At 47.6% G+C, this 17,450-nt stretch overlaps 1 protein-coding gene and 1 pseudogene across 8 annotated transcripts; one reads left to right on the top strand and one right to left on the bottom strand.

Annotated features, from left to right (window-relative positions):
• The window catches only part of LOC109700907 (HLA class I histocompatibility antigen, alpha chain G-like), a 67,874-nt pseudogene that overhangs the window by 12,585 nt on the left and 37,839 nt on the right, over nt 1-17,450 (bottom strand).
• LOC141425655 (MHC class I polypeptide-related sequence B-like) lies at nt 1,189-16,781 on the top strand. Of its 8 annotated transcripts, XM_074082612.1 has the most exons (7): nt 3,802-3,914; nt 5,664-5,726; nt 6,463-6,502; nt 7,269-7,529; nt 7,992-8,279; nt 8,840-8,964; nt 11,440-12,159. In XM_074082612.1, exons 4-7 carry the CDS (start codon nt 7,490-7,492, stop codon nt 11,689-11,691), a joined length of 705 nt encoding a protein of 234 aa, XP_073938713.1. In that variant the 5' UTR covers nt 3,802-3,914; nt 5,664-5,726; nt 6,463-6,502; nt 7,269-7,489; the 3' UTR covers nt 11,692-12,159. The 8 variants fall into 8 exon arrangements, with proteins under 8 accessions (XP_073938707.1, XP_073938706.1, XP_073938712.1 ...); XM_074082606.1 differs by lacking the exons at nt 5,664-5,726; nt 6,463-6,502 and adding an exon at nt 1,189-1,454 and having other exon boundaries at nt 1,660-3,914; XM_074082605.1 differs by lacking the exons at nt 5,664-5,726; nt 6,463-6,502 and adding an exon at nt 1,189-1,499 and having other exon boundaries at nt 1,660-3,914.

Below are 17,450 nucleotides of genomic sequence, written 5' to 3'. Positions count from 1 at the left end.
CCTCTGGTGCTCTGCCTCACCAGCCGCCTCCCACTTGCGTAGGGTCATCTGAGCTGCCCTGCCCGCGGTGGTCCTCCTCATTCAGAGATATAATCGTTGCAATTGTAGGCTAATTGTACCCTCAGAGGAGGCGGCCATCCAGCGCCGCAGTGCAGCCATACATCCTCTGGATTGACCCAGGGTCAGCCTCCGCCGAACCGACTCCTGATGGATTTCAACCTAAACTGAAAAGGATACAGTCAGCGTCCCGACGTTTTTTCCCAGGTCGAGGGTCTCCGCACGTTTCGCAGCTTCGGGGTGAACCTCGAATCTGGGAGCCCGGGGCGTCTCTGACCCTTGTGAAGGAGACGTGGAGGGGTCATGACCTCCGAGCCCAGCCTGGAGTCACTCACCATCCTCGTTCGGGTTGTAGTAGCCGAGCAGTTTCCGCAGATACCCTCGGTAACTCTATGCGTTACCCTTGGTTCCTTCTGTGCCCAGGTTCCAGTACTCCGGCCGCTCCCGCTCCATCCACGGCGCCCGCGGCTCCATCCTCGGGCTCGCGGCGTCGCTGTCGAAGCGCACGAACTGCGTGTCGTCCACGTAGCCGACAGCTATGTGCCGGGGCTCCCCGCGGCCGGGCCGGGACACGGAGGTGAAGAAATACATCATGGAGTGCGAGCCTGGGGACGGGGGGCGGCTGAGACTCCGCGACCCTCCTGCCGCGGAACCCGGGTCCCAGGATGATGGGGCGAGGGGAGGAGGGTGCTCGGGGTTCCTGAGGCGAAAAGGGGGCTGCTGGACTCGAAAGGTGAGGATTAGGTGAGAGAGGAGGGGTCAGGAGATTAGATGGAGATCAGGGCAGGCGGTAGCAGACATAGGGAGGGATCTGGCTCAGAGTGGCGGGGACGCGTTTTCTGGTTCCTGACCTCCTCTCGCTTTTCCCCAGCAAGGGGTAGTTTCTGTCTCTGCCGCTCACTCACTTGCCCAGATCTCCACCGGGACCAAAGCTCCTGAGAGCAGCAGGAGGACGGCTCTTGGCACCATGATTCCAACACTGGACATTTGGAAAGAAAATGAGTCCCCGCGAGTGGTCGGGATTTTAGAACCCGGAACCAAGGCGGACGCTGATTGGCTTCTCCAAGAACTCAACACCCAATAGGAGTGAGAACTGAGGCCTTCTCATGAGCGTCTGGGCGGAAGAACCTGACCCCATGTTGAGAGTGTCCACATGCACCACAATTCTCTTTTCATATCGATCAGCAGTGTTGATTCTTTTTAGGTTAGAGTGGGCATGACGAGTGATCTTCAGATCTCGCAGTAAACTTGGGCCCACAGACATGAAAACACGCGCAAGTGGCCTTGAGAGCCCCGCCCAAGGTTACAAAAGGGGCTGCTTTGGGTGGTTTCTGTTTCTTTTCTCAGACTCAGCAATGGTGTCCGAAGTAAGCGCGGAGAAAGGCGCCACTATTTTTGTGAGTCCAGGGGTCCAAAGGCGAGAATGAAGAGAGAAAAGCAGCGTAAGAGGCAGAAGTCAGCCTGGGAGGCTTGTTGGGGGAGGGCAGCCCCACATCCAGAGCCAAGACCTACAGGGCCTCCTCTGAGGTTCCTTCTCTCTAAATGCCAGGGAACAAACCTAGCATGTAGCTATTAAAGTAGTAAAAGTCTTTCTTTGGGAAGGAGCTGAAGAGGACAGTGTGCTGGAGCTGGTCCACTTAAGAGGTCCTGGAGGACAGACATGGAGGAAAGGTCTAGGACCAGCTGTGAGGAGAGCCTGGGTCCGTCTCCCACTGCATCAACACTACCCTGTGGCCTTCTCTAATGAAAATGATTTCCCTGAGAATTGGCACTGGATCTTAATTCCTCTTGTGCTAAATAAATTACCATGGTCAAAATAATTAATAAAAATGAATGTAAAGTTTAAGTTGTCAAGACTGCTGGGCGTGGTTGTACATGCCTGTAATACCAGAACTGTGGAAGTTAAGGCAGGAGTATGGAGAGCTCCAGGGCAGCCTGTCTACACACAGAGTTCAAGACCAGCCCTGTCTCAATATATGTAAATTTTTCGAAGCGCTGTGATACGTGATATTTACATCCACAGACAAAAGGTAGTCCAGGGGTCCCAGGGGAGTGGTTAGTAAGGATAGAACAGTTCACCCTTAAAAAGGGGAAGCAGAGGTGAACTGAACACAGTTCCTGATCCTGGAGTGGGAGAGCTATGATCCTGTGGACCTGTCTGGTTTGAGAGGCTGATGGGCCCACGGATGCAGATGTCCTAAGGCAAGTTGGCAAAGGGAGTCTGGTTGGTGTTAGAGTGGACTATAGTGTGTGTGTGTGTGTGTGTGTGTGTGTGGAGTAGGAACAGATGCAATGGCCTTGTGAGCTTAGACACTTAGAAAATGAGGCCACAAGAAAGGAGGCCTGGCTGGATCTGGGAGTCAATGGATGGAAGAGGAGATTGAAATGGCTGACACATGTAAGAGATTTGGAGTGATTTAACTGGGGTAAGGAGCTTCTGAAAGGCAGAGGAGGCCAAAATTTGCAAAGAGCTCTTTAAATATGGCTAGGGGTGACATTACCAGCAATGCTGATAATGCTGAGCTTGGTTGAGGGCTGTGTATTGGGAGAATTAACAACTCATTGGCTTTTCTCCCAGAGTGCCCTGGAAGGAGCAGGGGTGCTAGAGACAGGCAGATGGGGAGCAGGACTAAAGGTGCTTGGGGAGACTTGCACTGCTCTATGGGCAGGGAGTGGGCAAGGCTGGTACTGATATGGGGTTGTTTAAGAATGGGACATGACACTTGGCTGCTCAGAAGCTGTTCCTACAAAATTCACCTAGCTGCAGTCACTTGTGAGTCTAGCCTGCCTGGGAGTCCTAGCTCACAGGCTTTTTCTGGACCTAGAGCATTTTTGGATTTTAACACAGAGTGCCAGCTGCTAGATAGTTTTCAGTGTCTTTGGTGATTGTTTTTTCTCCTTGGCCCTGAAGTAGATGGAATGATCTATGTCAAATGTAGGTGCTCTCTGCTCACCATTCATGATTGGTCTCTTCCACACACACTATAAAAGGATGGCTTTTTTTTTTAATTGATGACAAGAAGATGCAAATAATATAAAAATCAAAGGCTTATCTGGCGTTTAACTAATTTTTCTTTTTTTTGATTGTCAAGTGGGAGTTGGATTTTTTGAGGGTCCTGATCTGACCATGAAATCTTTTTTGTTGTTATTTGTTTTTATTTTGGCAGTACTGGAATTTGAACTCAGGGCCTTGTACTTGCTAGGCAAGCACTTTACCATTGGAACTGTGCTTCCAGCCCTGGTCCTGAAATCTTTATACAAAAAGAAGAGAGCAAGTGTGAGGCAGATTCCTTTAGTGGCCTTTCAAAGAACTCTTATGGGGGGGGGGAGCAGTTGTTCCATTCTGCCTGTTTCTGTCCCTTCTGCTTTATGAGCACTACAAAATAATCCTTGCAGGCATGGTGGTGAGGTTTGCCATTAGCAAATAGGAGCTCTGCAAGGCCACTTTGCCATCTGGACACTTTTCCAGGTTCTTCATTATTTTGTCCACAGCCAGAGGGTCTTTCTGATTTTCAAAAATCCAGGGAATTCCTTGTTCATGAGTATACTGGCACATTTGTAAATACATTCTGGTTTACATGGCGTTCTTTTGGAGACAGCATTTTGGAGAAGTCCCTTAAGGCTTGGCTGTGAGGTGCCCTCCTGGAGCCACCGTGATTGGGCAGAAGTTCGTGGCATCCGTTTTCATTGGGTGAGCAGTTGTGGGCGGCGCCAGGCTGTTAACTAGACCTCAAAACTGGCTGTCTTCCCACTGCCATCCACTGGGAAGATGACAGACTTGTCTGCTCTGGGACTGCTCCTGATCCTGGTGCTTTGGGCCGGCACTGCCCTTTCTGCACCCCTCGGTACCGCCGCCAGTGAGTGGGGTTCCTTGCGGTCCTTGAGAGCGGGTGCTGCCGCGCGTTTCCAGGGGTGGAAATGGGAGAAGTCGCAGGGAGAATCTCTTATTTCAGGAAATTTCAGGGTCTGCCGCATCATTGGGGTTCTGGTGCGCGGTCTTGGTAGGGGTGAGAGGTGCGGGGCTGGATGTGGCCTGTTTGCCACTGCACCTCAGCTCCGCTTTTCTGGGTGGGTCTCTTGCTCCCCGATGCCACGCCTCCTCGACTCGGTCGCCTCTCGATGGCCTCGTTTCCCCTCTGAGCCTACCTCTTCATTTTCTGACATTCTGGTGCTTCGCATGCCTGAAGTCTAGGGGCTGTCCTGGGTTGCTTCTTTGACCGACCTTCAAGGGCCGTTCGAGTTCTCCCGCGATGGGACCCCGCCCCAGCAGCTTAGGGGACAGTCTCAGGCCCCTGTAACCTTGTCCTTTCCCTGAGTCAGCAGCCTGCCCAGCCTCCTTTCGTGACTCATACCTCAGGCAGGTGACTCACACACCTGAATGTAACAGGGAGCTGGTGGCACAGGGAATACTCCCTTTCAGGTGCCCTGCTTTGGTAGACTCTAGAGGGAACCTGCAGTATGGGGAAGGCAGATGGTGGAAAACTGAACATTGAGGGCCATCTCTCCTGCCTTCTGTCCCTGCCTCTGTCCCCAACTCTACCATTTCCTTGTTCACATTCCTGCCCGTTGCCTGAGACTGGGAACCCTATCTATGGCCCCTGCTTGGCAGAGGAGGTGGAGAGGACCCTGGCCCAGTATTGTCACTGTGCGGAGTCACTCTACAGGTTGCTCATCACTCACAGCATAGAGACAAGACTGATCATGTGCTCTGTACTGGCCTCCCCTCCAGTCTTGCTCCTGCCTCAGTCTCCTTTTCTCTTTGCTGTGGACCACACTGGCCACTTTCCAGTTCCCTGCAGCTATCTCATGGGGCCCTGCCCCTCCCTCTGCCTTGGGATGTCTCACTTCCATCTCCAATTTCGCCCGTTCAGGTATCAGGCTTGAACATCATATTTTCAAGAAAGCCTGTCCTGATCCCCAAGCCAGTCACTTACCCTCAGTATCCTATAGCATTCCTCACAGCTCATGTTGATGGGATACCACTTTCTACTACTGGAGTGCAGGGGCAATGATGGCGGGGTCAACCTTGTTTCTGCTCCCTTCAGATTTCCCACACTGTGCACAATGCCTAGCAGAAAATCCTCTCTCAATAGGCTGATTCTTATTTCCTGTTTTGTTATGGTAAAATATACATGATTTTCTACTTTAACCATTTCAATTGTACAATTTAGTTGGCACTAGGGACATTTTGCAAACCTAACTCTACCCATTAAACAGGAACTGTCCATTCCTCCTCACCCGTGGCTCCCACTAACCATCATTCTACTTTTCTCTATGAATTTGCCTCTTAGATAACTCATTTAAATTGAATCAGTGTTTGTCCTTTTGTGATTGGATTTTCCCACTCAGCTCAAGGTGTAGCAGTTGTCAAAGTTTTCTTCCTTTTTCATGCTGAATAATGTTCATTGTATCTACACCATATTTTGATTATCCATTCATCAGTTTATGGATACTCCTTGTTTGGCTATTGGCTATACCATGACCATGGGTGTAAAAATGTCTCTTTTTGTCCCTGCGTCCAGTACTTTGGAGTAGATGTTGGGAAGTATAATCACTGGGTCATATGGTAGCTATATTTGGTATGTTCACCATCCTGTTTTCCACAGTGGTGGCACTATTACATCCTTCCCAAACCAGTGTCTAAGTGTTCCAGTTTCTCTGCATGCCAGGTTTGTTATTTATACATGTTTTTAATAGTAGACATATGAATGGGTTTTAACTGGCATCTCCTTGTGTTTTGATTTGCATTTTACTAATGGCTACTAAAGTTAAGTGCTCATTGGCATTTGTATTTCTTCTTCAGGGAACTAGCTATTCAGATCCTCCTAGGATTTCTAATTTTTATATTTTATTTTATTTATTTACTTTTGCACAAGAACTCAAACTCAGGGTTTACATGTTAAGTGCTCTACCACTAAGATACTACTCCACCCTAGGTATTCTATGTTTTTTTTTAAAGATGGGGTCTCCCTTGGTAGCCCAGTCTGGCCTGGAACCCTGGATCCTCCAGGCTCAGCCTCCTGAGAGCTGGAATTAGAGTTGTGTGGCATCATGCCTGGCTTCCAGGAATTCTGATGTCTTACTAGAATGCAAAATGTGATTGGCAAATATCTTCTGCCATTCTGGGGTTGCTTTTCCATAGGGAGCCTTTACTGCACCAATGTTTTTCAGTTTGATGCATTCAATTGATGAGGGCTTTTTTTTTTTTTTGGTTGTTGTTGTCTGTCTATTTGGTGCCACATTCAAGTCCTATGTTGTGATGGTTACCCCAGTGTTTCTTTATAAGAATTTTTAGTTTATTTTTTAAGTTTCGGTTTTTGGTTCATTTTGAGCTCTTTCTTTCTTTCTTTCCTTCTTTTCTTTTCTTTCCTTCCTTCCTTCTTTCTTTCTTTCTCTTTTTTTCAGTGCTGGGGATGAAACCCACAGCCTTGCACATGCTGACCAGGTAAGCTAGTGTACCACTGAGCCACAACCCTAGCCCGGACTTAGATTTTGTCTATGGTGGGAGAACAGGGTGTAGTTTTGTTTGCATGTGGATATCCAGCTTTCCCAGCACCATGTGTTGAAAGATGAACCAACTCTCAAGGAACATTGTTACCTGCCTGTTCCCAGAGGACCATAGCAGGACATTTCAACTCCTCACTTGGGGCTCACTATGCCAAAGTGGAAGCACTTTGGAGCCAGTCACTGCTTCCCTTCCTCTGGAGGACTGAGCCCACTTTAAATATATTTGGAGTTACAATCTCTGCACCCCTTTTACCTCACTGCTGCCCCTTCTCTGCTCCACCTTGTCTGTAATGATCCTGCACCAGAGCAGCAGAGTCCTTCCTGAGTCCCTGTGCTGCCTGTGCTCCACAGCCCCGCTGGTCATGGCTCCTCCCAACCCTAGCTCCTCATATGCCTGCCCTACCATCAGCCCCCAGCCTTTGTGCCCCTCCCTTGCTCCTGCAGGTCAGCCTCTCCCCTGGAATTTCCAGACCCTGTGTCCCTGCATGATTGCCTATCTCCGTACCACCTCCCTCCTTTCCACAGTTCCTCTCCCGTCTTCTCTCCTTTCCTATTTTCCTACTAGTGGAACTTCTTGTTCTTGTCCCTTTGTTCATGTGCATTTTCTTCATTCCTGGGAAGGTCAGGACAACAGAACTTTGTGTCAATGTTGATGCGTATTTATTTCCAGAAGGAAGTGTCTTCCTTGGTTTCTTCTTCCCCAGGATCCCATGGTCTATATTATAACCTCACAGTGAGGTCTCGAGATGGATTTGTGGACCCACAATTCTTGGCTGAGGGTCACTTGGATGCTCAGCTCTATCTGTACTATGACAGTGAGAAAGGCAGGGCAGAGCCCCGGGGGCTGTGGGCAGAAACAGTCCTGGGAAATGAGATCAGGGACACAGAGACCCACACCTTGGCAGAGAGTGGGAAGAAGCTCAAAATGACCCTGGCAGAAATCAATGCCCTGCAGAAACAGAAAGGTGAGTGTGACAGGAGCAAAAGTATGGGAGGCTTTTTCTGGGAAGGCTGGGGAAGAGGGCAGTGATCTGTGTCTTCTCACCACATTTGGTTGGGGTGGAGTAAAGAATGGAGATCTGTGGGGGAAGGGGACGGGGGGAGAAATGACCCAAACAATGTATGCACATGTGAATAAATGAATAAAAAAAAAGAATGGGGATCTCAGAGCCCAGCCCAAGGTAAGCCATTATTCATCCAGCACAGCGGAGACATAGTGGAGATCAGGCAAGGGGTCTTCGCTTAGCTGGAGTTTCTCATGTGGGTGAGGAAGGCAACACTAGTTGGGGGGGAGGGGAGGAAGTAGGATTTGTGTCACATTGTGTGTGGGGGGGCATGGAGGGGTGGACTGTGATGGCTGGGTGACTTGGTGGTGAGTTTGAAAAATGCTGCCAGAGAACAGAGAAGTCAATGCTGGGTGGGGGCAGGTTTCCTTTCCCTCCAGGAGATCTGGGGCTGTGAGATTCAGGAAGACAACCACTCCAGAGGATTCTGGGATTTCTACTATGATGGGGAGCCCTTCTTTTCCTACAATGCGGAGACCCACAGCTGGATGATGTCCCCATCCTGGGCTCAGTCCTCAGCTGCGCAACTCAAGACGTTATGGGACACAGATAGAATTCACAGCAAGAATCACTGGGCCTACATCCAGGGAGAACTTTGTGGAAAACTCACTAGATATCTGGAGTCCTGGATTGGCTTCAGGGAGAGTACAGGTAACCTCCCCTCCCCTGCAGCCTCTGTCCAGGGAAAGCCTCTATACTGTGGGATGTATGCTAGTGTAGTGAGTGGGTTGTATCTGATTTTCCTGTCCTGCTAAAGCCACAGTGATAAAGATACACAGTTAGGTCTGGAAATGATCTGTTAAAGGTTGTAACCATGAAGCAACCCAAACCTAGTTAGGATGGGGCTGATCAGGAACTGAAGTCCTCAGAGCCAGGGTCTTGCTCCACCTGTCTGTCAGCCTGCCTATCACAGAGAGCTCCCTCCAGGCCCCATGACCCAGGAGCTCCCCCAACCAATACCCTCTTCTCTATATCAACATGTGGAAGGAAGAGCTGAGGCCTGCTGCCAGTCTGGAGGAACCTCAGGGTGAGACTAGATTGCAGAAGTTCCTGCGGTCAATTAGGGCTTTGGCCAGAGTGAGGAAAGGGGAGAGGTCCAGGCCTGTTCCCTCTGCAGCGGTTCCTACTGGAGTGGGACCAGAGGTGGGCAAGGGCGAGGGGAGAGGGCTCGAGGCCCCTTGTGCCCTGTATATAACCAGGCCTACTTTCAGGGAAGGCTGTGGTGCTTCGAAGTCGATGGCCTGTCCTTCTGAGTGTGGCTCTTGCTTCTGTGGTGATTATTCTCTTTGTGTCCTTTGGTACAAGAAGAAGATGGCATCAGCTGTGGAGAGTTCAGGTAAGAAAAGTAGTCAATGGTTGGTGATGGTGGTGCCATGTGTGACTGTGGGCTTTCCTCAAGCCTCCCAATGACGAGAGAGTAGTGGAGGTGACAAACTTTCTGGAATAAACCTTCTGAAGTCAGGGTCTTTGTGAGGGTATGGAAGCTACCTGTCCAGCTATACCCCTTAGTCCTGCCCATATGTAGGGCTGGCAAGGCCCTTGAAGGCCGAGCTGTAGCCTCTTCTGGATACAGGGTGAGGAGTGAGCTGCAGTGGACACTGAGCTCCTACTCTGTCCCCATCTCTCACAGTCTTCTAGGCCTCCATCAGGGCCTGTATTGGGACTCCTGAGATGACCTCTGTGGGCTTGACTATCATGGCCTCAGGGAGAGCAATAACCTGTGAGCTGGGGAGAGGACTCAGAAATTAGAGAGGAATCCCAGGAGAAGAGATTTGTCTGGTCCCTTCCAGTCTGCCTCTCTCTCCCCTCGTCTCTCCAGACATCATGAGAAAATCAAGAAAAAGAACCCATGAGGCCAGAGCCCTGCCTCAGGGGCCATCTGTAGTGGGCCATTTGGTCTGTACTCTGTGGCCTCTCCTCACCCTCCTGGAGTGATTCCTTTTTCTCTAGGTGGTCACTGTCCTATAAATTTGAAGTCGGGGTGTTCAAATGATTCCCCCCAAAATCAAGTTACTTGAGGGAAGAGGAAAGGTGAAAACAGGAAGCTCCTTTTTCAGCAGAGAACCAAGGCCTTGTGTGAACAGTGAGGGGCTGAGGGTGGGCAGAACGTTCAGGTCACCCTGAAGGTTCAGCAGAAGGGGGAACAAGAGAAGTTAATGGGGGTGAGTGCGATCAAAGTACATACTACATATATAAGGATGTCAAAAATGAAACCCATTAAATTGTATAAAAATAATTTTGGTATAAACCAAGAAGTATTTGATAATAGAAGAAGGGTCTTTCTGCTGCTTCTGCTACCTCTGTGTGTCTGCAGTGGGGGCAGTGGGTGTTTTCTCATCCTTGAACCTGATTTCTCTGTTGGTTGACCCCTCAACCTGGGCAAGTGACTCCTGCACAGTTCAGTTTTGTATTTACCTTCCAGCCTTTTCTGGGGATGAGGTCGGGTGGGGGAATGTTGGTTGTGGTTCACAGTGGGCAAAAATGGCTGCCTGAAATGTCTTCGGGACATTGGCCAGGAAGAAGCCGTGTGCTGTTTTCTTCTTCTTCTTCTCCTCCTCATCCTCCTCTTTCTTCTTTTCTTCTTCTTTGTTGGTACCCAATAAATATGCTTCCTGGTTCAGTTGATTTAAAAAATATATATTTTTCCTTTGTTTTTTCAGTCAGGGTCTCACTGTGTTGCCCAAGAGGGCTTCAGACTCATTGTGTAGCCCAGGTTCACTTCTGCCCCCAGAGTACTGGGGTTAGGGGCATGCACTACAATGCCTGACTCAGCTGGACTATCTTAGTAAAGTTTCCTCCTGTGCCTATGTTGTAATGAACATTATGTGAAACAGGAAGTCACATTGCAAGGACCCTTTCTGGGATGGCTCCATGTGGAAGATGGTGGATGGTGACAATGGCAAACCCAGGATGATGAGGGTGGGCAAATAACCTCAGGCTACACGGTCTCAGGAACATCCTAGTCTACATTAAGAAGAAGAGCCCTGTGGTCTGTGAGGGCTGTGGTCTGAGTAAACCCCTGCTAGGAATGGGGGCAGGCAGGCTGGGGCAGCCTTAGGTAAGCAGTGGGCCTTGGAGAGGAGCTGTGTTCCAGGGGCAGGGGGACCAAGCAGGGGAGAGGATGTCAAAGGTCAGAATGACAGCTTGGGCAGGGGCTGAGGGTCAGGGGAGGCCAGGCCTCCATGGCACAGGCAGTTCAGGGTTGGGTTACCAACAGACCATTGGCAGCCAGGGTTGGGTTACCAACAGACCATTGGCAGCCAAGGTTTTCCAGCTAGGCCTGTTGTTGCCCCCTGGGCTTCTTCCTGGACTGGGTCAGGGCAGGAAAGAGGGGATGCTGAGCTGCAGGAAGAGGGCAGGACCTGTAAACAGCAGAGCCCAGGCTGGTTCACACCTGTAGGGAAGGAGGGCCTGGAACTGTGAAGGACTGTGTGGGAGCCCCATGCCGAGACCTGGCAGGACCAAGCTCCGTCCCTCTGGCAGGGTCCACTGTAGGGACTGATTGAGCTGGAGATGAGGGGTGGCAGAGGGTAATGGGCTCCCCACCAGAATCTTGTCACTTAATCCTGTGGTCCTTTTCTTCCCCGCATGATGGGTGGTGGAAATCTGGACAGACGGCACTGCTGACTGAGTCACAGGAGAAGGCTGCTAGGAGATGGAAAAGTGGGTTGACAGGAAGAAGACAGCGGGAGGATTTTCTTTGCTCAGAGAAAGGCTGATGTTGGAGGGACTGAGAAGGGGAAGTCCAAGAGAATGAAGGGCAATATTGTACAATCATTGAACACCTACTGTTTTCCCTTCTTCCCCAGAGCTCATGAGACTAGCAGTCCTGGGTCAAAAGCAAAAGGGCCCAAGAGATCAAAATGGCACTGCAGAGCTGGAGGCAGCATTCAGGGCAAATCCTGTGGGGCACGTCTGCCCTGAAGAGTTGGAGCCCTCATGTGATGAAGCAGAGCTGGAGGATGACACCAGGGAAGGGGGCAGGAATGGTGCTTTGGGGTTCCCTAGTGATGAGCAGCAGGGACTGTGGCTGTTCCAGAAACTGAGGGAGGTTAGAGTCTGAAGACTCAGGATTAAGAGATTCTCTTGACTTTTCATCTCTACCTTCACTGTTCCCTGGCCTCCTATTCCCTGGGGGGGTCTTCTCTTCCTCTTGCATCTCCATCACTCTGTATGAACTATAATTATCTAAAGTACCTGTGTTCTCTCCAGACCTCTGCACGCCTCCTGCCCTGACCATCTTACAGGCCCCTCAGTCCTGTTGCCCTCCACCTCCCTGCTATCTCTTCTTGTTTGCAGTTCTCTGATCCATTTGCAGAGTGTCTGCTTTCACATCACCTCCCTCCCAATGGCGTTCAAGCCCTTCCTGCTCCTCTAATGGACCATTGCCTACAAAGAGCTTTACCCAGTGCTTACCCATGCCATGTGCCCGACTTTCCCTAGTCCTAACTTTCTTCCATTATTTGAAAAATGATTTTTAGTTGGAATTAATTAAAAAAAAAAAGGCCTACCTGCCTTGGGCCCTTACCAAGTTCTGTCTCTCACAAATCCTTCTTGAAGGGAACTGAAGTTCACCACCCCTGACCTTACCTGCCTCCATCCAGAGCACCCCATTGTCCCCACCCTACCCCTTCCAGGGTCACTACAGAAATAAAATGAAATAGTACAAAGACAGGAAGCTCTTGATATTTCCTCATGGAATGATCTCCATGTTATACTGTTAAAAAAAAATCAAGATGCAAGAAAGCTATGTCTAGGCCAATTCAAATCCAAGCAATATCATCTATACATAGAAATATATACAGAACATGTACCCAAAAGTGGCACTGGCAGAGGAGACTAAGGGAGGAGGAAAAGAAAGAAAGAAAGATAATCAATAATAGTGAAATATATCACATCTGTGTAAGAATAAAACACAATGAAACACACTGAAAACTGTTGAACAGCACAGGATTGGGGAAAAGGGTAAGGAAGTACAGTGGAGAGGATAGATTGACTTAATTAAGCACTGTACATCTACAGGTAAAATACCAAAGCAAAAATCCCACTGATCAACAAATAGACACCTAAATAATGAGGAACAAGAATGTAAAACAGGTTACACTAAGAGGAGGGAACTGAAGGGAGGGGAGAGTAAATGAGGAAAGTAAAGGGTGTGGATATGGTTGATGTACTTTCTATAGAAGTACAAATGTGGAACATTCAAACCTCTTGAAATCACTATAAGAAGGGGACTAAGGTAGAAAAGAGAATAATGGAGAGGATGAACCAATTCAGGGCATAATACATTTACATATATATATATATACATATACATACACGTATACATGTTTATATTGTATATATATGGAAATGTTGCAGTGAAACTCCCTGTATAATCATCACAAGAAAACAAAAATGTATTTTTAAAAAAATAAAGGACAGGAAGGTAAAACAAGTCCTGTCCAGGAGTTGGCACCAGTGGGGGTGAGAGGACATAGGAAAGGGTGAAGGAGGACAACTATGGTGGAAGTACTACGTATTCACATATGAAATGGAACAATGACACCTGTTGGAATGGTTCTAAGGGTGGGGAGGATAAAGGAGAATGATGGAGGAAGTAAATCTAAGATATATTGTAAGCACTTTTTACCCCCAATACAACTATAATATGCTAATAAATGAATACAACAAAAAATAACAGAAAAGCATATATCATTTGCTATACTTTTTGTGAAAAGTGGAAATGATAAGTATGTGACATTTATATTTGCATATACATAGGGAGTCTTTGAAAGAATAAAGAAGACACTGGTATCAGTGCTGCCTGTAGGGGACAAGAGGGGAGTGACTTTTTACCTTGGAATCTTCTGTTTTTGAACAGAGCCAAAAATTAGGTAACTCAAAGGGAGACAAATGAATAAACCCCAAGGACTTTGAACTACTGATGTGGCTCAGAGCATGTGCAGCTACCAGACTCTGGGATCAGTCCCAACACCAAAACAGAAACCAAACCAAAGAAGCGAAAACAAACAAACAAACACTCTGATAGAAAAAATTCTTTTTCCTCCATTAAGATAACAAAATAATCTAAGAATGACTTAAATGAGAAGACTTACTACTATTTAGCTTCAATATGTTTTCTTTTTAATTGCATTATTTTCCTTTATGATTAATTAACAAATGTGATTTGTTTAGCAAAGGAAATTATGACCTAAAATAGCAAAGCTAGATTTATCACGATACCAGATGGAATCCCTAGCTAACCCCTAGCAAGAGGGGTGAGTGTGTGTGTGTGTGAATACAATCGATGTTATCTACATCGAATGGAATATTAATCAATAAGTGCTTGTGGCTTCAGCAAGCTCAGCGCGCCCTCTAGTGTGTTCTGGGCTCAAGCACATGATACGGAGAAAAGATGCTTATTGTGCCTCTTCCTTGGGGACATGTGATTGAAGCCAGTTGCCAAGTTTTCAGGGTTATTATAGCCAATTTTGTTATCTCTATAGATTTCCTCATACTCCTTAAAACACTTTGGCTCAAAAGAACTCTCAGATCTCCTCTGATAACACCATAACTCCAAACAGAAAAGAATAATAGAGCAAGGCCTGGAGGTCAATGTCATGAAAGGTGGAAAAGAACTGAGGGTGTAGCAGTTGGTCTGTGGAGCTGCAGGAGCCCCAGGTGCTGTGTATGAAGCACTGCCCCTGAATCACCCTCTGATCCCACCTGCCCCCTCCCTCCCACATCTGTCCCCTGAATCCCATACCTGTCCTCTCCCTAGGTGTTCTGCCATTAGTGGAACTCCCATGAAATCAAACACAGAATTCCTGAGGGGGTGCTTTCTACATGGGCTTGATGTGATCTAGTGTTTTCTATACTCTACTTGATAGTGCTCTTTCAGCAAAAAAGCAAACTGTTTTTGGTTTGTGTCTTTTGGGTGGCTATAGTGTTTGAATTTCATGCTTGTAAGGGAGGTGCTGTATCACTTGAGCCACCTCTCCAGTCCAAGCCACTCTTCTCTTTCTGTATGGCTTTCTCTGTCTCTATCTCTCCCTCTCTTTCAATGTTGAGTAGCTGTGATTTCTGAGTAGTCACATATGGGACACACTTTCTTGGCAGATAGCTGCTGGCTCATCCATCTCCATAGTCTGATTACTGGCCTGATCCACAGATAGATATTGATGTCCTGGATTCTGAGCAATGCTCTCTTGATCTGGGTACCCATTGGACTCCTTCTCACACCTCAAATCACAGCTCAAGGTTGTCTCATGCAGCTTCTATGAATCCTTGGCCATAGCCAAAAGTGCATGTATATGTCCACAAAGTACTTACCATTGGTGCCACAACTTCCTTACCCATCTCTACCTGAGCATGATTCCTTGCCAACTTTGAGGACAAGGAGGGCTTAATTCTCCTTATCTAGGCTCTAGTTTCTCCTAAAGACAATGTACAAACACACAGCAGGTGTCTCATAAATGTTTGCCACATGAAGGGATTGCCTGGGATGGCTTAGCAAACAGGAAAGTAGAATGGGAATCCAGAGCCAAAGTGGCTGGAAGAAGATTATTCAAACACCTTTACTGGGCCACAGTGTCTACTGCAGTTCACTTTTGGAACCTTCTCATGTGTCTTGATTCCCCCTCATCAGGCACCTCCACACCCTCTTCAGAGTCCACCTAGTGAAGCAATGCCTTTCAAGACCTCTTTCCAGATCAGCCAGGTCCAAACTCAAAATGACTTCCTGCCTTGGCTCTAAGGGCTTAGCTGCAACTCTGTCGCTAATTTCAGGGGGAGTTAGGAGATTACGCAGCTGGATGTCCCTGGGTGTGACAATAGCTTGATTTGAGGTCAGGAAAGTCATGCCAGCATTTCTTTTTTTTTTTTTTCATTTTTCTTTTATTAGTCATATGTGCATACAAGGCTTGGTTCATTTCTCCCCCCTGCCCCCACCCCCTCCCTTACCACCCACTCCACCCCCTCCCACTCCCCCCCTCAATACCCAGCAGAAACTATTTTGCCCTTATTTCTAATTTTGTTGTAGAGAGAGTATAAGCAATAATAGGAAGGAACAAGGGGTTTTGCTGGTTGAGATAAGGATAGCTATACAGGGCATTGACTCACATTGATTTCCTGTGCGTGTGTGTTACCTTCTAGGTTAATTCTTTTTGATCTAACCTTTTCTCTAGTTCCTGGTCCCCTTCTCCTATTGGCCTCAGTTGCTTTAAGGTACCTGCTTTAGTTTCTCTGCATTAAGGGCAACGAATGCTAGCTAGTTTTTTAGGTGTCTTACCTATCCTCACCCCTCCCTTGTGTGCTCTCGCTTTTATCATGTGCTCATAGTCCAATCCCCTTGTTGTGTTTGCCCTTGATCTAATGTCCACATATGAGGGAGAACATACGATTTTTGGTCTTTTGAGCCAGGCTAACCTCACTCAGAATGATGTTCTCCAATTCCATCCATTTACCAGCGAATGATAACATTTCGTTCTTCTTCATCATGCCAGCATTTCTAAAGAGAAGCCTGCTCATAAGGAACATGCATTGTTGGAATGTACAGGAGTCTTCAGGAGAAAAACTACAGATGGCTCCAGGAACATTCAGACTCACTCATGGCTGACTAGCCCACCCACCTGCCACCCTTGGCTGAAAAAGGGAGCTGGAGTCCCCACCTGGGCCCTCTTCTGCATCCACTGGTGTGGACCTTTGAGAGTGTGAACCTTCCTGGGTCCTGACCCTGGAGTTGCTCTTTCCATGCTGTGGGGCCTCTGTTAGCGTGGTTCATGCCCAGGTGGGCTTTACAGGTGGCCAAGTGTCCTGTAGGTCTTAAATCAAGTGTTTTGGAGAATCTAGGCCAGACATTCAGCATCTCAGGCACTCAGATCCCCAGTCTTCAAAAATGAAACCACTCATCCCACTTTCTCAGGTGTGGGGAGATGAAAATTATGTGACAATCAGCAGTCCATTAATGGATGGGATTCTCAGTGGTGATTTTTCTGCTGAGCTGATGCCTAGAGACCAAGGATGGGTGGGGCATGAGGAAGAAGAATTCATTTCTACCTTCTCAACAAGGCACTAGCAAGGATTTCTGCCCTGTGGAGTCCAGAGAAGAAAATTTGCTTCAAGTTTACTTGGAGAAGGAGACTTGGACTTTTTCCATTGTAGTTTTCTCGATATGTGTTAATTTTTCATAGTAGTATTTTATACTATTAAAGTGGAAAAAACTGAGCTGGAAGCATTGCTCAAGTAGTAGAGAGCCTAGGCCTTCAGTTCAAACCCCATTACTACAAAAAAAAAAAAAAAAAAAGCAAAACCTGCAATGCGATGATATACAACAACCTATTGTCTCTGCTGGGAGCTCATGGTTAACCCAACTGGCAGATCTTCAGATTGCAGTATGAAGGAGCCCCTGGAGCTGTGCTGTGCAGCCATCCTGGTTCCACCTCCCCATAGCAGGGGTGTTCTATGTATGTGTATGTCATCATAGGACAAATAGCCACAGTTACACATGATTATTTTGAATCTTGATTTGAAAGCTTCATTAGTATTTGTAAGCAACTTTATATGCTATTGCACATCTTTTCCTTTTGTTTTGTTTTTGGGAGAGGGTCTTACTGTGTAGTCCAGGATGGCTTGGATCTCATGATCCTCCTGCCTCAGCCTTCTGAGTTCTGGAAGTACAAGTGTGTGCCACCATGCCTGGTTTTTACTCTTTTAAATTGCTATTTTTATCAGCTGTTTACTGTTTCAAAAACAAAACAAACAAGACATGGCTTGACTTGAGGTCAGGCAAGTCATGCCAGCATTACCATTCATGTTCTGTATCTTTTCGTTGCAGTGCTG

The sequence above is a fragment of the Castor canadensis genome, chromosome 8, assembly GCF_047511655.1.
Source record: "Castor canadensis chromosome 8, mCasCan1.hap1v2, whole genome shotgun sequence".
Taxonomy (NCBI): Eukaryota; Metazoa; Chordata; class Mammalia; order Rodentia; family Castoridae; genus Castor; species Castor canadensis.
The sequence above is the reverse complement of the archived record's forward strand: the minus strand, read 5'-3'. Positions and strand labels throughout refer to the sequence as shown.

What these genes read in the sequence shown, in the direction of transcription:
- LOC141425655 (XM_074082606.1), top strand. Translation starts at nt 3,827, where the DNA reads ATGACAGACTTGTCTGCTCTGGGACTGCTCCTGATCCTGGTGCTTTGG. An exon ending in TGCCCTGCAGAAACAGAAAG is followed by an intron (nt 7,530 to 7,991) that starts GTGAGTGTGACA and finishes GGGTGGGGGCAG; the next exon opens with GTTTCCTTTCCCTCCAGGAG. An exon ending in TGGCTTCAGGGAGAGTACAG is followed by an intron (nt 8,280 to 8,839) that starts GTAACCTCCCCT and finishes GCCTACTTTCAG; the next exon opens with GGAAGGCTGTGGTGCTTCGA.